Source organism: Ammospiza nelsoni, chromosome 7 (assembly GCF_027579445.1).
Source record: "Ammospiza nelsoni isolate bAmmNel1 chromosome 7, bAmmNel1.pri, whole genome shotgun sequence".
Taxonomy (NCBI): Eukaryota; Metazoa; Chordata; class Aves; order Passeriformes; family Passerellidae; genus Ammospiza; species Ammospiza nelsoni.
This window is the reverse complement of record NC_080639.1, coordinates 15,713,820-15,736,334: the sequence shown is the minus strand read 5'-3', so window position 1 is coordinate 15,736,334 and position 22,515 is coordinate 15,713,820. Positions and strand designations below refer to the sequence as shown.

The following is a 22,515-nucleotide window of genomic DNA, read 5'->3' as shown; positions in this document are numbered from 1 at the left end:
TACAAATAAGTTTAACTTATTGGAAATACTTTGATTGTTCTGTGTTTTCTTGACAATAAAAACTATTGAGTTGTATATTTACACAGAAAATATATAATCTGTCATGACACATCTCCATCACTCTACAGACAAATACTGAGCCGTTCTGAACACAGCTCTGTCTGTTCTTTGGTTTAGAATATAATAATGGAGCAAACAAAGGTGCACAGACAATTTGGTTTATAAATTGTTAACCTGTACTGTTAACCAGTGGGAGAATAATTTATAAATAAATCTTGATCTTAGCACTCAGATGGATTTCAAAGTTCTCTTCTCCTTTTTATCAGTACCTGCATACTTGCCTTCTTTTTGTTTTTCTTACTTCCTATTTTTCTTTTTCTTTTTAGCAAGGTTGCTAATTGTCTGCTGCTCTGTATTTGAAACAGTACTGTCACCAATCAGGACCTGATTTCAATGATATATAGATAGCACAATCACTGAATCAAAGGGAAAATAAACTTCATTATGGGAAATTGTATCTGGACTTGCATACAATTTTTGTGGTCTTGTACTTTTCACTTGCCAGTGCTATCCTCTGGCATGTTGATACTGACAAGATGTGTAATTTGCAATAAATATATTTTTGATATAGTGAATTCCATTTAATCTTTCTTTGTCTTTCAGAAATGGGTGAATAGAGAAATATCCAACTTTGACTACCTTATTCAGCTAAACACTATGGCTGGACGAACTTACAATGACCTTGCTCAATATCCTGTGGTAATTAAAAAGTTAATTTTTAAATTTTTGCCAAGGGTATGTGTTTCCTGTGGTTTGAAAGATGTATTTTTAATCTCTGTCTGATATTTGACTTAATTTTTTTTTTTAGTTTCCCTGGATTTTACGAGATTACACCTCAGAAGAACTGGACCTGAATAATCCTGCAGTATTTAGGGACCTGTCCAAACCTATAGGTGTGGTTAATGAGAAGAATGCTAAGACTGTGAAAGAGAAGTATGTATTTGAACACTTGCTTATATTTCTTTGTCTTTTCTGAGCCTCCACGCTAATAACACATTTAGAAAATAAAATCGTGACAGTGAAATTTTTGAAGCTGGTTTTATGACATAACAGATGCACTTGCAAATGTGATTGGTTGGTTGCTCCTGCTGCATTCAGACTATATAATATAGCACTCAGTTGTATGGCAGTGAAAGGACAAAACTTACTGTTATCAATTTTCAGTTGTTTCTCAGTTGTGGAGATGAAAAACTGAAAGATTGTAGAAACAATTTAATGGCTTGAAAAGACATAATGTGTCCCATATCTGCTACAAGATAGGGAATGTGAAATCATACTGCTGAGTTGAGCTGCCTAAGAGGTAGTATTGAGGCTAAATCTGTGCTTCCTCTTTTTTTCAAGCATAGATTATTATCTTCAAAATAAAATAGGTCTTAAGTGACTTTCAGCAAGTCCTCTGTAGGTGCCAATGACAGGTACTTACACCCACACAGCAGTATAGTGGTTTTCCCCTTGTTCGCTAGTCTGGAGAGTGAGTGTGCTGTCATACCAGACTGCAGCCAGGTGTCTTCCAAAATCTTCTGAAAACTTGGAACATGGAGAATTTCCTTTGGATTACTGGCTTCTGTCCTGATTGTAATGAAGTGGGTTCTGTAGAAGTGTATTCAACTAGAATTTCTCACACCAGCCTTGTGAGGCTGAGGAATGTATCAGCCAGATGGTGGCATGGTAGAGTGAGTTTGCCAGTAGAAAAAGAAATGGGCATGAGTGTGAAAAAGATCTCTCTCCTGCATCCTGCACAGTCAAACACATTTCCTAAATCTTGCAGGAAGCCATCACAAGTCTATTCACTAGTAAATATTCATTTTAGTGGTGGGGGGTGTGTTGGTTTGTTGTATAAAGTCATCAGTCTTGTCTGCCCTTTGATTGGTTTCTGACAGCTGATAGCAAATGCCTAGGGAAGAGTATAACAGGCATGCAAAGGCTTCATCTGGTGTACATTTTTATCTTTCAGCAGTCTTTTCTTAGGGACTTGCTTAGTAAGATTTGGAATCTTCATGTTTGATGGCACTCAATGTATTTTTCCTCTCATAGATTGCTGTGGTAATTTCTTTTGAATCTTTGCCTGGAATAAGCATAATCCACATGTAATCAACCATAATGCTCAGTTGTATTTATAAACATGTCTTTTGTCAGATATGAGAATTTTGAGGATCCTCTTGGGATGATTGACAAGTTTCACTATGGGACACACTACTCAAATGCTGCTGGTGTCATGCATTACCTCATTCGGGTGGAGCCTTTCACAACACTCCATATCCAGCTTCAGAGTGGCAGGTATGCTGGGCAGATAAGCAGCCCCCTCCTGCTTCTTCCTTGTCATTTTACTGAGGGAATTGTCAAAATCTAACCTGGATTTTCTGATCCACAGATTTGACTGTGCTGACAGACAGTTCCACTCTATTCCTGCTACCTGGCAGGCACTCATGGACAACCCCAATGATGTCAAAGAACTTATCCCAGAGTTCTTCTACTTTCCAGAGTTCCTGGAGAATCAGAATGGTAAGCTGACTGCCAAGACTATTCTCACAAGAAACTGTTTCTGTATTCTTCAGAAAAGAATTGTTACAGCCATTTGTGAATGCTGAGGAACACTTACTATTTAAACCTTATTGTGTGATTGTAGACATTAATCATGGTGCTGGCTTAAACTGTTCAGTGAAGATGCCAGTTGTGTTAAGCAGCAGCCTAAACATACTTTAAAATTCAGGCTATGGGCTTAAGGATGGTTAAAAATAGTGTTGTTTACCCAGTGGAGAGTGTCAGAGATGCTCACTGGGATGTTTGAAAAAGTTAGTAATAGTTAATACTGATTAAATACATAGAAAAAGTTAAAAGATATTAATTATAATTATTATAATGCTGATTAAAAAGACAGTATCCTGCATTCTGACATTAGATTCCTCAAATCACATTTATTGTTTAGTGATTTGATTCTCTGTCTTTACACAATTTGAAAATGGATTTGTATGTTTTGCCGCTACAATCAACTGGAGCTCTAAATTAGAAAAAATGAGGACTCCCAAGTCACACTTTCAAGTAATTTAAGTGTGTAGAGTTGTTTTAATGATAGCTGGTGAAATTTCAGACTTCTTAAGAGCCTTGATTTTACAACCATTTTAACTTCTAACTCCCTTCTTATGAATTACCTTATGGAAGTGTTTTGGACTCTTAATCCTGGCAAAGCAAATGCAGATATGTTTACAGATAGATGTGTAAAAGATTAATACTACTTCTGTGGTTGGGACTTAGCTTCAAAATCAATTAGATGTTTTGGATAATTGTTATCCATTATCATTTAAAATCATAAACATGCAGAACAGAACTTAGCCTCCTATGTCAGTGGTAGAGTTATTAGAGATTTACATGAATAACTTTTCAATATCCTTCTGTTGCACTGAGAAAATAATGATTTTTAATCTTTATTGAGAAATCAAGGTACTTGAAATATTTTGTAGCAACTCTGAAACTTTTTTTCTGAATTATTCACCAGGTTTTAACTTAGGCCAGCTTCAAATGTCCAAAGAGGTGGTAAACGATGTTGTTCTGCCTAAGTGGGCCCACTCCCCAGAAGACTTTATTTATAAACACAGGAAGGCTCTGGTAAGATGCTGTTTGTTTGTGTAACATAATCATAAAGGAAGTACACTTGCAGATTGTTACTATGGCTTAAATGTAAAACTAGTGGGATGGCATTCAAACTACAGTTGGGGTTACATTTGACATTACAAGTGCCATTAGAACTTCCAGTTAAAAGCTCTGTGCACGTTGATAAAATGCTGAAAAGAGCGTTTAATCTCGTGGGCATTTTGGGCACTAATTATTTGGGCATTTGCTGTCCTAGGAGATAAAATGCAGAGGTAGGTGAGTAGGCTTCCTTTGCTATTTAAAGATGACTCTGTCTGCTGTTAGGGAGCTGGCAGCTTACCTTCCCTTGCACGGGTGCATTTCAAAAGTGCATACCTTTTGTGTCACTGTATTGATTTTCCCTCTTACCTGGCAGTTACTGCCCATAGCACACAAGATTCTTATCCCTCTGCCCTATGTATTGCTAAATACCTAATTTGTGGATACTCTTAATTTAGGAATTGAATCTTTTCCATAGAGAGTAGTAAAAACTTCAAGAGGGAGCAGTTTTTCAGTTTTTCTCTTATTCTTACAAGAGCACTTTTTTCCTTCTAGGAATCTGAGTATGTTTCTGCTCATCTTCATGAATGGATAGATTTGATTTTTGGCTACAAGCAGAGGGGACCAGCTGCAGTGGAGGCGCTTAATGTGTTCTATTATTGTACTTATGAAGGTACAAAGCATGTTCTCTTGTCATTGTCATCAGGCTTGTGAGTTTTCATTATTAGACAGTACACACTTGATTTGTGAGTGTACCATTCAGTAGCATATGGTAAGACAGCAGATTTATAGATGAAATATGGCAGCAAACCTTGTAATGTGTCATCAAAAAAAAAGTATAGTTTTTTAAAAGGAGGACTGTTAGGATTTTTTGTCTTTTAGAAAAAAAAGTTACTGGGTTTTCTTGCCACATATTTACTTGCTTAAATGCATATGTGGGAGGAGATTTCTTGTGGTTTAGAGTTCAGGCACATTGATTGAAAGCAATTAATATTACAGATAAATTTAATCTGTTAATTTCAAAGCTAAATTTTGGGTGGTTTTTGTGTGTTACTTGTTGCTTGCAATGAGGTAAATGAAATTCATTTGATAAGACAAATTGCTCTGACAGATACCCTTAAAATTCCACATGCAGAGTGGAGTTTTCAGATTGTGTTTTAAATGGAGGCATTGTCTGGGGCTTTTCTGGGGGTAAAGGGTCATAATGCTGCAAGTAAATTAAGTTGACCATATTGGTTCTTAATAAGTTGTTTGGATTGTGTTCTCTTTTTTTTTTCCTATCCTTCATCATTCTGATTGTGATCCAGGGGCTGTGGATTTGGATGCTTTAACAGATGAGAAAGAAAGGAAGGCTTTAGAAGGGATGATAAACAATTTTGGGCAAACTCCCTGTCAGCTGTTAAAGGTACTGTTCTTTTGCTCCCTCTCAACCAGACCTTTGTGGTTAAATACAACTGAGTTACAGAGACTTCTGGAAAAAAAAAAAAAAAGTGGTTTTTAAGGTAATGGTTTTTAATTTTAGCAACATTAAATCTTTGTCACATTACTAAAGAATCCATTTTCAAAATAAATAAATTTACTTCAAGAAGGGATATTAGGTTTTTAAGACTGTTTTCCCATTAAGAGTCTGAGTATCTCATGTGCATTGAACAAATTGATAAACTAGTCTAATTTGTTACTCCTTCAAATATTGCTTCCTAGGAGCCCCATCCACAAAGGCTATCAGCAGAAGAGGTAGTACAAAGACTAACTAAAAGTGATACCTCTACTCTGAATCTCTTCCAACACCTCACTGAGCTGAAGTCATTCTTCATAGAGGTAGATGTGTTACTTGAAATTGTTTGAAGTCTAACCTGAAATTTGATGTACTTGGAACAAAAGGTCACAACCTGGATGAAAATAAACTTGCTTCCTATTTAGAAAGGATATTTTACAATGCAATGTGTATTGAATGAGCTCTGTCTTTTAAGTTGGCTTCCTAGATGTTGAATCCCATAATCTGCTGGCTGCTTGTGTGGGTGTTGAGTATTAAACTAGTTGCCACACCAAGAAAGCTGCAAGCCTCACTGGTCGTGTGTGAGGAATCACTGAACTTGGTAGTTAAAGTCCCTGATTGGGGTCAGGGTTTCATGTGCAGTGTTTGTGATGAAGCTTACCTGCACAAACTGAATGGGTGTGGGTCAGTCCCTTAGGTGCTCTACACGTCTGACACTGATTCCAGAGCTTTGCCTCTTACTCTTTACAGGTTCTAGATTTATCCTTTAGCTTTTGGATATAATCAGATCAAACCCATGTCCTTTCTCTTAGGGAATTAGTGATGGTGTGCCCATTGTCAAAGCTGTTGTCCCCAGGAATCAGTCACGCTCCTTTATTTCTCAGGGAAGCCCAGAGATCTTGGTGAGTTGCATGTGTCAATACTGTTCTTAAACTACAGATAGTCAAATGGCTGTATTTTTTTATGCAGCTTGTAGAGAAATATTTCTTAACTATTCCTCTTCAAATGTGTTCCTTTAACCTGAAGCAACTGTCAGTTAAGTTAAATATTTATATTCCAAGGAGAAGCCAGGCTGATTTGTTGAATGGCATTTAAGAGCTGATGAGATATGACTGTAAATTATAGTGAGGCATATTGTGAGTTGACACTCGATCAACTTCCCTGCAACAACCAATTTGCTAATGCAATGCAGCCCAGATTTAAATTACAGCATTGAGTTATTAATGGTGTCATTGTTTGTCATTGCTTTCCAACCCGTATGTTAAGCTATACCATATCTGGTGCATGCACATTCCAAAGGCCTGCACTGTTTCTAAAACTAGCTCTTGCACTAACACACATTCTTGTACTATGGCAGATACCAAATAATGAAAGGAGGACAGTGGTTTTGTATCTGCATCTGTATATATGGTCTAGACACTGGCCCAAGTGCAATCATACCTCTGTTTTGCAGGAAAGAATATTCCAATATTCCGATTTTGTATGTCAAAGTTATTGTCTTGGCTTAATTGTGCTACATTCATAGGTTATTTGAGCACATCTAAAATTCTCCTTTGATTAGATATGGAAAACATATCTAATCAAAGTAACCTTGAGTATTTAGATTCCTTTGTTACTTCCTCAGAAATGAAACTGTAGTACAATGTTTGTTAAACTTCTTGTGTTAATATGTTTACTATTAACAGTTAGTATTCAGAGAAGAGAAGAAACAGCAGCTTAAACTAAATAACTGATTTGTAATTAAATATTTGCGAGGGGTTGGTTGACTGGGGTTTTTAGTGTTTGTCTCCTCCCATCCTTCCTACCCCAACTTCTCTGACCTATGTAGAACATGTACTATTCTAATATGGTTCTGTGTACCACATGTGGATTAACTCATCTCAGTGGGATTTTTTTATTGATTTATTTGTTCAGGGAGAGGTGCCTGTGCTTTTTCCTTTGTGGTAGGTTTTCAAGAAGCCTCTGCTGGACTTTATGCAAGCTCCATTAGCATTGAGGCAAGCAGAAAGCAAACCTCTGCATTTCATCAACTTTTTCATTAAACTTTTTTAGGTAACAACAAGTCTGAACTGTGTTATTGGAACTCATGGTTGGCTGCCTTATGACAAAAATATTTCCAACTATTTTACATTCATCAAAGATACAACAGTGACAAATCCCAAGTAAGCAAATTTTGAGGGTGGGTACAGATGAATGCATTTAAAATAAGGAAATACAATAATTGTTGAAAATCAGTGAAAATACTGTTTTCACTGTCTGGGTTCTCACCAAAGAATGCATCTTCTGGTATACAGCAATATTACCTCTAATCTATAATAGCATTCTAGTACAGTTATGTAAGTGGTATTTCAGGTTTCATTCTTAGAGCTACTTCTAATTTTTTTCTAATTATCAATCACAAAAACATTGTGTAATCTGAGATATTCTTCATACATTCTTATGCTGTAGTAATACATAAGCATATATGGCACATTTGGATTTTTTGGTTTTAGAAAATTCCTTTTTTGTCTTTATTGTTATAATGCTTAGTAGGGACATGAGTTATCCAATTGTGTAAAAGGCTGAAAAAAACCTAAGATGAAATCTTGCTTCCAGTCACTGGTGGCAGTGCAAGTTTTACCATGGATGTAGCCTCTTCTATAGTGATGTTATAATTCATTAGTGATGTTTCAAGACAGAGGAAGTGCAAAGTATGTGGCTGTGAACCAAGGTTGCTGCTAACTGCTGTCGTTTGCCTGCAGAACACAGCGCAGCACGAGTGGCCCTTTTGCCCCAGGGCTGGAGATCACCTCCAAGCTGTTCGCAGTGTCCCATGACGCAAAGCTGCTCTTCAGTGGCGGACACTGGGACAACAGCATCCGAGTGACATCCCTTACCAAAGGCAAACTGATGGGACAGCACATCAGGCACATGGGTCAGTCACTGTGTGTTGGGAAATGGAAAGGGTTATGTGTGTTATTTGGTGGTCCCAGAATATATCCACGTCCCCTGGGCACCCAAGTGTAGCAGCTGTAAAGGAATAACAGCATGAAAGCAGAGGAATGCTTGAATTGGGATTATACATAAATACTTGAGCATGGCTTTTCAGTCATTGGACTGGTGCTTTCATGTAGTTTCAAAATAAGGCTTGCCTGATATTTTTAGGTAGCAAAACTGAATGTGTCAAGTGGGTACATTTGGCTGTATGTTGATGTCATTGTTTAGTAATGTCACCAGCCCTTATCGCAGTAGAGTATTTCATGCTGACTGCAAATCAGGATACAGTGTGGCAAATTGTATCCACATTGTCAGTCTGAGGGAAATTAGTCTTAATTACCCATGTGACAGCTTTGTCTTCTTTTCTTTATCTAGACGTTGTGACCTGCTTGGCAATAGACCACTGTGGAATTCATTTAATTTCAGGCTCCAGAGATACTACCTGTATGATATGGCAGATTGTTCACCAGGTGGGTTATTGAGGCATACTCAGAAGCAGTTTCTGGATGTATTTTTTTCCTCTGTTTTGCTGTTATGTTTTATTGATTTCTTTTCAGGTTTGTAAGGAAGATAGTGCACTAAAATCAATTAGTTTAGTAATTTTACTCCTATTGTCTTCTCTGAAGTACTATACATATTAGTTGCTATACAGTTGAAGTGCGCTATTTTAGAGGATCTTTTAAAGATTTCAGAGATTATTTTCAGGGCAGGCAAATAAGAATTTTAGGCAGTTCTTCACTCCTAGTAGTTGCATTTTAGCACTGCCTTTTCTCTGGTGGGTATTGATAACTACAGCAAAGATAGTGCTGTGTATTACATGTGTTTGCACTGGCTTTTGAGAATTCTTTAATATTGGTCTCATGCTTTCACACAGTGAATGTAGTTGTGTGATCCACATGTGTACTTACACTCAATCATGATTTCCATCATTAAGCATTTAAATGCTGATTTTTGATTGCTGCATTTAAGATATACAAGTAGGATTACTTGCTGGGGGAAGCTGTCATGTTTTGGACAGTAGATTTCATCAAGTCACCTTGTGCTTATCATGGAACTGAAATCAACAGTAGAGTGATGAATAATTGCATGTGCTTTTGTGGAAGCTGTCTTTATGGTTGGGGTATTTATAATTTTTGTAGTAACAGTGCATGGTCAAAAAACGTAAGACTATAGTGCTCATATGAGTTGCTTTTTGTCTCAAGTGGGGATAAATGTTGGAGATTTTTTTTGTTTATCTTTTCATGGTGAGTTAACTCACACTCTGGAAATGATCTTTATTTAGAAGTGCTTTTTCTGAAGATTTTAAATGTATTTTTTGTTAAAAGATATATAAATCCTATTTTATGCATAATAAATGTTTCTTGTGAGACTTTTATCTTGGTCTTTACAAAGTGGCAGCAATGGACTGCGTACTGGCATTTCCATTCTACTTGTCTTCTCTGCAGTGACACCTTCTGTATTTTGATACTTGTTCTCTATTCCTGCATGCTTCAGGCTTTCAGGGCCTAATTTGCAAACAAATTTTTATCACAGAAATTAAAATAAATAGTTCTCTGTAGAACTATTTACAGTATCTTCTTCCTAAGGACCGTTCTTTCCTTAGAACTGGTTTAAGAATTAGTCTATATATGCTGACAGTGCACTCACTGGGACAAAAGCTGTGATACCTGGACTTACGTGGGGACATTGCTATTTTTAATGAGCATTATTCCAAGATTTCCTTTGTGTATTGTACTACTGGTAGTCACTGAGAAGTACTATTTGCTTCCTTTTCCTTGGAAAATGGAAAGAGTTGCTGTTATTTTAAGTAAAATAAAAGTCAATTTCAGCTTTTTTTTAAGCTTGATTTTGAAGATAGTGCTTGATTCCAGGGTAAACTCTTAAGAACTGGACAAGCCCAGATACACAGGTGAAGAATGAGTGTGTGGGTGGGGTATATGAACAACTCTTGTTAGGCCAGCTCACTGTTGTCCTTGCACTCCTGGACACCTGCAGGGGGAGGAGGGAGTCAGCCAAGTAACCTTGTCTCTCATACCCACTCAAGTAACTACATGTTCATTCATTCTTGGGATTTCAGTAAGTGAGGTGCTGATAGAGGGTAATACATTGATACTGGAGTGGTGAGTTATGCCTTTGGCTTTGACCTCTGTCAAATATACACCTCACACAACTGGTGCTGAAGATACCAGAAGTTCATTTTTTGTTTGTCCTTCAGCTGCAAGAGAATGTGTCATTGCACTTTTTTCTTACTCTCAGGGAGGAGTACCTGTAGGCCTGGCACCTAAGCCATTACAGATCCTTTATGGGCACACAGATGAAGTTTCGAGTGTTGGCATCAGCACTGAACTGGACATGGCAGTGTCAGGATCCAGGGTAAGCACCTTCCTACTTGTATATTTTTTTGCCTCTTCTCAACCAAACTCAAACCATATAAGGTGTTTGAAGTTGATTAAAAATAATAGAAAAAAAGTCACTATTTCACAATGTTTTTCTTAAGCCTTCCTTATCAAGAAGATATTTGCCATCCCTTTTGCTGTCTGCTTAAATCAGACTGTCTCAAACTGCAGTGCAGAGCATAGACCTCACCTACTATGTGGTGTTATTCTGCACAGAGCTTTAATATGTGTGGATTTTCTTGGAGATTTTAAGCTTCTCATAGCAACAGTGTTCTGATTGTTTCTTCCCTGCTGTGTTAACCCTGAAGGTTCTGTGCCACTTGCTCATGTTATGCCTTACTATACTGCACAGGCAGGCTGCTGAACTCTGGCTTTGTGCTCCATGTCATGCCTACTCATAAATGTGACCTGTGAAGTAGCTGATTTGCTGCCTGTCCTCCCTCTTGCCCAAATTGTATTTGTTTTTTTTCATAGGCCTATAGTACCTGGTCTTGAGGGGAAGGCTTCTTTGTGCAGAGTTCCTAATGCTTAGTAGTCCTTATCTCCCACTAAGGATTGAAGTGCATTCAGAGTATTCCCTGTGTCCTGTGTGTGTAAATTCTGAGTGTTGTGATAACTGTCCTGCTGAATATCCACTGCCCTCGATGTGCTTGCTGCAGGATGGCACCATCATTGTGCGCACCATTCGGAAGGGTCAGTACGTGAGGACTCTGCGGCCCCCGTGTGAGAGTTCTCTCCTGCTGACTGTTCCCAATCTGGCTGTGTCCTGGGAAGGCCATATAGTTGTCCACACCAGCGTGGAAGGAAAGACTACTCTCAAGGTACTTAAGTTTATGGAAAACCTCTGTTTCTGTCACTGAAGATTTTAATCATAAGTGTATCTAACTTTATCTCATTTCCTGTAGTAATGAGGCTTTTTGAGCATGCAGTGTCAGTTTCCATATTTTTTTTAAATTCTGCTGGCCAATTCAAGTGAAACTTGGTTAAAGGTAAATGAATATTGTGCTCCTTTGTGTTTCATAAAAATCTCCAAACATCTGCAAGATGCTCAAGCATGCATTACTGTGTCTTCTGGGAGAGCCACTTTGGACTGGAAAACTAGGGGGAACAAGTTCCACTGTGCACAAAAACAGAGGCTTATAAGGAGAGCAGCAAGTTCTCGGTGCAAGATGCTCAATGCCCACAGAGTCTCTTAGTTTGGGATTGGAGATACAGCTATAAGGTTGTGTCTGTTGAGCAGTGTAGTTGCTTTAATAATGGTAGAGGTGTTGTGATTTCTTTAAACATGGGAGATTTCTTGGAAAACAAATCTCTGATGTAGGCATACTAACTACATTAGGAAGATGGGGAGAGAAGAGATTCAAGGTAATGCCAGGCTGGAAGAACTGAAGATGGTTTTATTACTTGCATCTGTAATGCAGCAAGAAATCATTGGCTTGTCTAGAAAATGCTGCTGGATTTGGCTCTATGGAAATATGCTTGTTTCCTTCTGCTTTTGGATTTGGGAGGGCAAGAGAGTAAGGGGGGGTGGTAGCAAGGCTGAGATAAGTGCAATCTTGCTTTCTTTTTTCTTAACAAAAAAAATAGGGACCTGTCTATTAAATCCATGGATGTTTCTGGGAAATTTAGAATTGATTGAATGAACTACAAAGTTACATCAAGAGGTGGCTTCAAAAACTTCGATACAGGACCTTCCCTCCACACACATTGAGTATAGGCTCACTACTCTTGTATCATTCAACAGGGAGGCTGTTGTCAGCATTATCACCTGTGGGTTGTTGCCAAATTAGTGCCTTTTAATGAGCAAAAGATACAAGTACAACACTCTTCATCCTGTCAGTCCTCTGTGACATATTTATTTTTGATCTCTTCAGGATAAGAATGCATTACATCTCTATTCTGTCAATGGGAAGTATCTGGGTTCTGAGACTCTGAAGGAGGAAGTGTCTGATCTGTGTGTGACTGGCGAATATATCGTCATGGGCAGCTTGCAGGGATTTCTTTCCATACGGGATCTCTACAGGTAATGTACCAGCATTTGTACTGAGATACAAATATGGAGCCTTAGAGAGAAGTGGCTGTGTAATAAACTTTTCTTGGTGCTATAGGTGATAGCTGTTGCTTTTTTTGTGTTCCCAAAGAAAAAAAGTTTTGATGGAACTAAGATGTGCAGAAAAATAAAATGAGAGGTTGTAACAGATCTCTTTCTTGCCAGACATTTATCCCAATTAAACACCTAGAACTGACAGGAGGAGCTGTCAGTTTGCAAACTGCTGTGATTAGTCACAGGGAGCTCAGCAATTGCAGGATCAAGCCCCACATAGTTCTACACCGAGTTTTAAGCTCCACTTAAATAAAACAAACATCCCTCCATTGCTCCACAGAATGGGAGGGATGTTTGTCACTTAGGCAGCTGTGGGACTAATGTCATGGTTTTTCAGTGAAAATGTCTTAGCTTACTGACTTAAACTGTCCACATCTGTTTTTGTTATTGAAGCTCTATTTTGAGAAAAATTAGATTCTTAGGATACAGTTAGATAATTGAAACTGCAAATTTTATCCTTGAGAAACTGTGTTTTATAGTGCATCTCTTGGACAGCAATTTCACTTGCATGTGATTCTTTGCAGTATGTGCAAGCAAATACATGATTTACTTTCTCTCTGTGGTTTTTGTTCCTTCCAGCCTGAGTCTGAGCATCTCTCCCTTAGCCATGAGACTGCCAATCCATTGCATTTCTGTCACCAAAGAGTACAGCCACATCCTTGTTGGCCTGGAGGATGGCAAGTTGATTATCGTTGGTGTTGGCAAGCCGGCAGAGGTAAAACCCACCATCAAGAACTTTTTCTACCGAACTGTGGGAAGTTCACTTATTTCTGCTTTCCAGTTGAGCAAGAGGTCTCCTCTTTGGCAGGGTAAATTTAAGAGCAAGTTTCAGTTTTCAGTGGGAAACAAATAACTTTTGAGACTGCTCTACTGAAAGTTCTGATTAACAATCAGATGTGTATAGGGATCGCAGATGGGAAGCTCAGCTGGACTAACTTCCAGACTTTATCACTCACATCTGAATAAGCAAAGTCATAATAGCTAACCTTTTCTGAATGGGATAGTGTTGTCAGCCTCTTCTTGATGAAATTTTTTTCCAGAAGAAATTTGGAAATGAAAGAGAGCAAGTTACTTCCTTTATTTTTTTTTTATGGTTTCTATCAGATATCTTTTAATACGCATTGACTGACATTGGGGAAAAAGGTATTACTTCCATCTGTTGAGAGTCTCTAATGGCAATGCACAGGGAATCACTTCTGTAGGTTCCCAGTATGCTTGTGCTCCATATGGTGAATAGAAACTTGTTGATCCTGCATATGCAATATCAATTACAGAGCATCCATCTCTCAAATAGATATGCCCAATTTTTCTTGTGCAAAACCATAGTTTTTGCTTTAATTACTTCTTGTAATGACTTTCAAAGTACTTGAGTTAACCTTAAACTGCTTATTATCTTTATAACTCAATCTCTGTTGTGCTGCTATGTATTTATTTGAAAATGTGATTATCACTTTTGCATGATCTTAAGTACATGCTGGAAAAGTGAGTATTAATTCTATTTTATATTCTAAATGTGAAAACAGAGCAACTTTATTTGTCAGTCTTTTTAACTTTTCTTGCTAGGATATACATAGTTTAATATTGGAAAAACATTCACACAATTGTAGTCTGATTTTGCTTGCACTGGATGTGGAGGGGACATTTCCACTGATTATCAGTTTTCTATTGTAGAATTGAAAAAGAGATTATTATTATGTGGTTAAACATATGGTTGTAACAGCAGTTTTAAAGCCACTGTCATTTCTAAGCTTCCTATTCCATAGAAAAGATCTTTTGTAGGCTGAAATTTGTGTGTATCACTAGACTTAAGGCTTTTTGTTTTCTTATTTTCCTTTTTTAATCACATCTATTTTTCTAACTATGCAGAAAGTGTTGTTTCAAAGACTGGATTCCTTTTATGGTTATAGAGGCTTTCCAGTGACTTTTTTCCCAGGATTTTCTGTTTACAGTTCAGATGATATGCAAGCTTAATATCTGTGTAAATACGTTTTTTTTTAATACAAACATATAAGGAACAACATTATGTCCCAGATTTTCTAGTTTTCTATAATGGCATCAATCAATATATTTAAAAAGTGTGTGTATGTGTGGTGTTCATTTGTTGAATGACTTATTTTGGAAGGAATGTGTTAATTCCTGGAACTTTATCTGTATGCAAAGACAGTGTTGTAGTTCTGGCTTTCAGTGGTGATATTGATCCTTAGGACAGAGGATTGGATCCTTGGCACAGACTTGCTTTAATGTGCAAAAAGTGAAATGATGCTTGCTATCAAGATTGGCCCTTAGTGTTTCTGCACTGACAGTTTCTAATATGGAGTATAAGAAATGCTTTTGTATTTTTAACAATTACTTAGCTGTTTTGGATGTTACAGAAGTCTGGGCAATTATCACTTGTTAGTGTTAATCCTGGTCAGTGCTGTGCCTTTTCTAGAACACTGCTGCTCTGCTGATACAGCTCAGAAGCAGGTAACATTTGTAGTAATAACTGTGAGGAACTGTTCTCAAACTTGTAAAGGCATGGATCTTATTTATTGGACTGTGAGGATTTTCAGAACATAATCAGCTGCCAGGCTGATCACTATGGGCCAATCATCAACCTTGTGCTTAGGTAATGAAGAGTTTCTTACAAACTGTTGTCAGATTGTAGACCTACCAGATGCTGGATTTAATATGGCCTCTGGTTGCTTGTTATCCATCTTATCCTGTGGAATACTCTCTATGAATTACTTCTGCTTTAAACATTCCTCTGAGCACTTCACCCAGGATCTTTGGAAGACTGTATAAATTTGATACCAGGAGATAACCTTTCTCTTTTTCCTTTATTCTGCTATCACTGTCCTGCATCTTGGCTATTTTTTTTCCACTTCTGGCAATTTCTGTTTGAAATCTCTAAAATAAAATGTCCTTTCTTCTCATTTAGTTCATTTTTGCTTGGCATTCACCTCTTCTTTTCTCTTCCTATCAAAATAGCAATCTAAACACTCTAAGCTGTTTGAAGTAGGTTAAGCATATAAGTACACATTAGTGGGTAATACTCCTTTAACTGTTCAAATTCAGAGAAGACTGTGGTTAGTGTTTTGTGTCTTGTTTTTTTGTCAGTCCCAAGAATAATCCCTAAGTGTAACTTTTAGTTTATTTTCCAAGAATTTTTGTTGGTATATTTTGTTTGTGCAGTACATTGTAGTGTCTGCATTTCACCAGATTCAGTGTCTGAATTCTTTTTTAATTTATCCACCTTATCCCTTCCCCCTCCTTTTGTTTCTCTGAATTACTTTCAAACAGATGCGCTCAGGTCAGCTTTCCCGAAAGCTGTGGGGATCAAGCAAACGGCTCAGCCAGATTTCAGCAGGAGAGACTGAATATAACACTCAAGATTCCAAGTGATTGCTGCTTCTGCATTCTCTCATGGATTCCAGAAAAATGTTTAATCTTTTGGTCACTTTAGATGTATAAATATGTAATTAGGGCTTTGAATCTGAAGCCCTTTGATTCTTGATGAAGAACTTATGGTAGAGGTATAGTAGTAAGCATATGTACTCATGCAAGTTAGCCTGCTTGCATATTTGTCCTCGACTGTGTTGACTTGTTCACAGCAAAATCCCTCTCTCAACAGCTGCTAAAACTGTGTTTTGGGAGGACTAAAAAACCCCTGAACCATCCCCCCAGAAGTCTTCAAAACAGATTACTAATTGAATTTAAGATAAGTAGCGTTTGATTTAAAGCTGAGTAGGGCCAGATGCTCCTTGATAACAAACAAGATATTTGGCTTTACTTTGACAGCACTGTTATTTCCCAGTAAATTAAAACTCTGGTAGTTGCAATGGTTGGATTCAGAATTGAATAGATGATGGTTATGACCTTCTCAGTATGTTTGTTAGGCTAATGAACTTTATTACAGTTTGTTTGTGTAAATGGCTATTGCTCACTTCTTTTGTGTAGTTCCAATTTTAGGCTGTTCTGCAAGGAACATCTGTGTTGCACTACTTTATCAGAAATTGTTTTAAGTACAGACATGAATAACTTCAAAGGAGTTGGAGGTGGTGAAGGAGCTGAAGGAGGTAGGAAATATTGCTGCTGAAAATTATTTATATTGTTAAGTAAACTTGAGACATACACCAAGAAATCCCATTATATATTTAACATCTTGCAGAAATACCCAGGAAGACTTATTATCTATATTGGTCAGATATCAATGTGCTTTATTAGTAAGGCAACTTCTGCAAACAAAAGATAAATTTCCACTGCAGAATCATTATGCAACATTGCAGCACAATTCAATTAAAAATAGCACCTGTTTGTTTCTTGGTGTTCACAAAACCAGTTGTTAGCCATATTTTTTTTTCTGTAAAAATAAACACGGAAAACCAGTTGATATATCCATTTTCAAAATGCATTTAAGACCTGGTAAAAGAAAATATCAGATCCTTATGTGTGCTCTATCAAATTGCTTATTATGTTTCGGAGAACCAATTACTGATTTTTTTTATTTTTTTGTTTAGCAATACATGATGATAGAAGGGTGCATTTTCCTAGCAATCTGAAAATTTTTAATGTTACTGATTGAAATGATAAACTCTATACTGTTAGAAAAGCTGGGTGCTGAGGGAAAACACAAATTTCCAGATCAGCGTGCGAAGGTGTGTGTATGTGTATATATGTGTGTGTATGTATATATGTATATTCATGTATGGATTAAAAGAAGAAAATCCCCTGGGGTGAGGGGAGCACAGATACAAGGCAGGTGTGATTGTTAGCTAATATGTTCCCTTTTGGGTCCCCATTTCTTCCCTCTACCATCACTTTTCTTGTTATTTTTTATTTATTTATTGAAATGAATGTGTGTTGTATCCCTCATAAATGTTATCACATATGCCCTGTGGCTGGGGAGTTGTTGAACTACCTGAGGAAAATAATGTATAATCTCATTTCATTAACTTTAAGCACAATATTTATTGACTTAATAGAAATAATAATATCTCCTTACCCTGCTAAAGGATAATCTTTACAAGTTGTTAGTCTCATTCAAACTGATTTCTCCTCCTCACTTTCTTTACTGGAAAAAAAAACATCCCTCTTGATGGCTGATTGGTGTACTTGTAAAGAAAGCTGTGTTGCATTTTCTTAACTTTTGTAAATGAAATAATAAATCAGATTAGTGAACAAGTGGGTCTATGCATAGTTGCAATATTCTGCCTAATCACTGTGACAGATTGGATTGTCTGGAAAGTTAGGAGAAAATAAGAATTATTTTCCTGAGTCACTTGCCAAGAGAAGATTAAACTTCCAAAAGTAGAGTGGTGTGGGTTTTTTCATACTCCACATATGTAAAAAAATTATAAATTAACCCACATCCCATATTTTCAAATAAGCTATGGAGAAATGTACTATTTTTAATCAGTTACCTATCCAGTAAGAATATTAAGGATACTGTGAAAGTATTAAGTTTGTTCATGAGAATGTGAAGCATGTTTGTCCATTATGATTTCATGAAGAAAGGATTTCAGGGGAGCTCTTTGTAGATAGTTTAAAAGTATTTCAGCTCAGAATGTGAGCTCTTTCTGTTCTGGGAGGTTGGAAACACTCAGTTGGGGCATTGAATTGATGGGTTTTATAGGTGTGCATTAATGTTGTGTTTAAATGCATAGACAAGGCTAAGTGTTTATTTGGAGGGGAAGGTGGCAGGAAATGATAGTGTTTTAGGTTATGAGAATGAAGTGAAAAAGGGAGATGGGGCTTATGTAGTGTTTGGTGGGAGCACAGTTTTCTTCTTGTCACTTGCACAGAGGGGTTTGTATAAGCATTTTAAAACATCCTGTTGTGGGTTTGGTACATTTATACAACAGCTGACTTAACATTTTTCAATATTAAAGAATAATGAAAATAGTGTGTTAGTTTAAGTAAAATATAATGTTGCAATAATTGAAATAATTTATGATTAAGACCTTTGACATTTGAATACCATAATTTCAGTGCATCACAAGCACTGGGTGATCATCACAAATACCTGGGCCAAGTTTAAATGTGGACAGTTCTTGGGCTCTGAAACTCAAGGCTGGTCTGTGCTCAGTACAAAGCAGCAGCAGCAGAATGGGGCAGGTGAGCTCTGAGCTGCTGCTTTATGCCCCAGGTAGAATGGCAACATCTATGGCCTTTGGATCTGAGATGCTCCTTGGGGGTGGGAGGTGTACACCATCACAGCTTGGCATCCTTGCCAGAGGCCATCTGGAAAGACCTGCATGGCTGTGAAAGTCTGCACTTTGCCTTCGTTTAAAACCAGCTTCATATAAAAGATGAGTCGTAAGTGTGAGCATTAGCATTAGACACTTTCATTCTTTTAGGTTTAACTTATTTGCATAAAAAGTAAAAAATAATGTTTAAAAATAGAAAATAATTCTTCTGATCAGCTGATCAATTCTGTCAGTTGAATTGCAGCCTGTTATGCAGTGCACTGTGAATTGGTGAACTGACTTTCATAATTCTTTGATTTCCTCAAGTCAATAAAGCTTAGGATCCCATTTTTTTTTTCAGGTAGTATTGGTGAAATAAGATTCTCCTTTGCTTTTGTTCAAAGGTTTGTTTAAGTGTAAAAAGCAAAGTTTTGAGATTATAGTATTCCAATGAGGAATTTAGAAGAAACAAGTCTTAAGTGACATTTATTTCATAGCACTACATTTGTCAAGATCTTCTTTGTGATATCTTAATATGTTTAATTTTTGGAATAACTCTAATAATATTTATCAAAGTGTAACATATGCTTACCTTTGAAGATGAGTAAGTAGGAGTGTAAATATATATATCTAAAAGAAACTGAAAACTGACCTACTTTTCATACCTGTATATAAATGAGATTAAGTAGTTAGCAGTATTAACTTCTTCGTATCACAGTTTTGAACTTGCGTACCAAAGGATATTTAGAAGACATTTCTCCTTTATTTCAAGTCAAATGTTTGTTAAATTTCTCTAAATCAATTTACTTAAAATTCTTGATAGTATTTTTAGTTGTCTTTTTAGCTGTAGTGAAGAATCTCATCTAGCCTTTGCTGGGTTTGAACTATACAAGCTTACAGAAAGTGAAATGCTCTTCAAGTTAGCATCTGACTGAGGCAGATTTTTCTGTAACTGATGTATTATCCATTACTCACTCCTAGGATATCTAGAAACCACATCTTTTTCATCCATGTACCTTTACCAGCACAACATCATAATCCCGGTCCTAAAGTAACTGCATTTGTCCTGGTGGTAAAGACACATTGTGGAAATTAGATTTTCTTAGAAAAATGTTTCATATTAGAAGGAGTAAAAAAAGAAAAAAAACTAAACCAACAAAACTACCCCCAACCCCCACAACTTCCCCTCCAAAAAAAAAGCAAACTCATCCACATCCATATTACAATTGCTTTGCTAGTCTGCAACATTGATATAAAAAAACTCTTTCCCCTCTGGCATACCTTAGATGATCCATATTATCACAAAACAGGTTTATCAGTCTTCACAGGCTTTAAATGGCCAAATAATTGGCTGTCTTACAAGGATCCCTAAAGTTGTATTTCTTTGTATTGAAAGGTCTATTTCTTTGTCCTTTAATTGAGTGCAAAGAACCAAGTTTCTGCACTGGAAAAATTCTTTAACATAGTCTTGAAAGAATGATAAATTTATTTTTGTAATGCACAGATTTGGTAACTCCTGCTTTAGTCAATGGGAGCTGTATACCTCACTTCCCTAAATCATGTCTCCTCCCTGTTTCCTTTGCAAACCTTTCCCAATCTTAATGAACAAAATCATTAGAAAGGATAAGGAACTAAATGCTGCACAAGGCTTTTGCTGTGTATGTGTAATTAGTTGAAAATGTGTATCTATATACAGATTATAGAGTGGTAGGGAGCTTTAGAGCTAGAGATGTCTACTTCCTTTTGCCCCTATATTGAGAGTCTCTGTAGACACATGCTCTGTGCTGTCACCTGAAACATTCCTGTCTTCCACTGCTAAAGGCACCTTGCTGACTATGTTAAATGCTGAGCTGAGGTGCTGGGAATATTTTTTCCCTTTTAAAGAATTAAAAAAAAAAGCATGCCCATTAAATGAATACTCTAAAGTGAGCCTAGGGCCTGATGTAATCAATACTGTTATGTGAAAGCACTACATAGGCTTGTACTTATTTGAATGGAAATTCAAGCATGTGCTTCAGTGCTTTCTAGGTCTTTTTATGCTTTCTAGCTTAAAAGCTGTGTTGGTTTTGGCTGCAAACATGACACTTGTTGTTAATCTCCCTTTGGGGAGAGTAAGTTTCCATGGTATCATATACACATGGGTTCATTGTATGCCAATGTTATAGTCAAATGAAGAGTTTGGAAGATGTCTTTCATTCCAAGGAGCCAGTCTTATTACTAAATTGCCCTTGTAAGCACATACTTTTGAAGGAAGCAAGTTTTCTAGAAAGCTACTGCATCAAAAAAATATATTTAAAATTGGTAAAATGCTATTGTTCCCTTCTTCAGTGTTATGGATATCAGATGCCTGAATGTAAAAATGCCTGAGTGACACCATAGCATGCTCTGCATTTCAGTTGAGTGCCATTCACCTTACTGCAGTCTTGAACACCCCATAAGTGAGGAACTGCTTGCAGTGTTTAGTCCAAGGTAGCCTTTGTTCAGTTTTAACTCACCTTTTTATTGTGCATCTGTGGAAGAATACTTTCTTTTAGTTATAATTTACCTATGTGGCCCAAATAAAATAGGTGTTTCACTTGTTTTCAATAGAGTTCCTTCAGTGTGTGTTCTTCCTAGTTTTGTCTAGTGGACTTGAGAAATTTGGCAGGTATTTCCAGAGTTCAGGTCTATACTTCTACTCAGCAAAGACATAATTTCATCAGACATCTTCTGTCCCAGAAGCATGATTGTCAGTATAGGTTATGGTTTAAAGCTGCTAAGGGGTTTTGAGATTGGAATATAAAACATCCAGCCATATATATCATAGATCTAACTGAACTTGGGAGGTCACTTGTTTATTTAGCTTCCTGTCTAGTCAGTATTTTCCTCTCAAGGGAGCCATACTTTTTGCCTTGAAATAGCTTTAAAATAAACTCAAGTCTTGCACCTGATAGTACTACTTTAGTCATATGCAGCAGTGAGTTGTTTCTTAAAGAAAGCCATGAGAGGGAAAAAAGAATTAAAGAAAAACTTGGAATATGTATTCTGATTCTGCAGGAGCTACTTAGGACAAGGGAAATGCTGCATGTGAGACTTACCTCCTTTTGGTCAGTGTTTTGATGGAAGCTGTGATGCTACTCAGTTTTCTGATGACTTTTTACTGAAGCTAATCAGGGGGTGGAAGCAAAGGCCTTACAGCAAAGTTAACCATATCTTCTGATAATTCTTACAGATTGTGCAATTACGTGATTACAGATAGATCTTTAAATGCCAAAAAATGCCTTTTCAAAGAGTTAAATGTTAGTTCTGAGGAGTGTTGGAAATAGCTACTTTCAGAAATGAGCCTTCAGGCACTGTAATGAACTTGCTGTCTGTCTTCTGTGCAATATCTTTTTCCCTCTGGGTGCTTTAAGAGTATACTGTATGTCTTACTTTGGTTTGATCAATATGTTTTAAGAGTGTGTATATTGGCTAATGATGGTTTTTTTTCCTGTACAGCATGGTGGAAGATGTTTTAAAATTTTGCACTTTTCTAGGATTTGCAAGTTTGTAACCTGAAAATTTTTAACATGCACACTTTTGTACATAATTAGCATTGTATATATTTAACATGAGTCTGAAGCAAATAAAAGTAATTGAATGCATAACTTCTCCCTTTATTAATAGCACAAAAATGAAACTAAGTGTGGGAGTACACTGAATGAACAACTC

General features: G+C 36.9%; 1 protein-coding gene across 3 annotated transcripts in view; it reads left to right on the top strand.

The window, feature by feature from the left end:
• NBEAL1 (neurobeachin like 1) overlaps window positions 1-22,451 on the top strand; it is a 78,100-nt gene extending 55,649 nt beyond the window's left edge. For 2 of the 3 annotated variants that reach the window (XM_059475781.1, XM_059475778.1), the window contains 17 exons: window positions 664-759; window positions 869-993; window positions 2,197-2,337; window positions 2,432-2,562; window positions 3,554-3,663; window positions 4,243-4,360; window positions 4,995-5,092; window positions 5,389-5,505; window positions 5,995-6,084; window positions 7,235-7,344; window positions 7,924-8,096; window positions 8,534-8,628; window positions 10,415-10,531; window positions 11,214-11,375; window positions 12,429-12,577; window positions 13,238-13,373; window positions 15,941-22,451. In XM_059475781.1, coding sequence (XP_059331764.1) covers window positions 664-759; window positions 869-993; window positions 2,197-2,337; window positions 2,432-2,562; window positions 3,554-3,663; window positions 4,243-4,360; window positions 4,995-5,092; window positions 5,389-5,505; window positions 5,995-6,084; window positions 7,235-7,344; window positions 7,924-8,096; window positions 8,534-8,628; window positions 10,415-10,531; window positions 11,214-11,375; window positions 12,429-12,577; window positions 13,238-13,373; window positions 15,941-16,042 — 2,070 coding nt within the window. In that variant the 3' untranslated portion in view covers window positions 16,043-22,451. Of the gene's footprint in view, window positions 1-663; window positions 760-868; window positions 994-2,196; window positions 2,338-2,431; window positions 2,563-3,553; window positions 3,664-4,242; window positions 4,361-4,994; window positions 5,093-5,388; window positions 5,506-5,994; window positions 6,085-7,234; window positions 7,345-7,923; window positions 8,097-8,533; window positions 8,629-10,414; window positions 10,532-11,213; window positions 11,376-12,428; window positions 12,578-13,237; window positions 15,583-15,940 lie in introns of those variants that run through there. The other variant, XM_059475780.1, reaches the window with a different exon arrangement.
• Window positions 22,452-22,515: the final 64 nt, after the last annotated feature.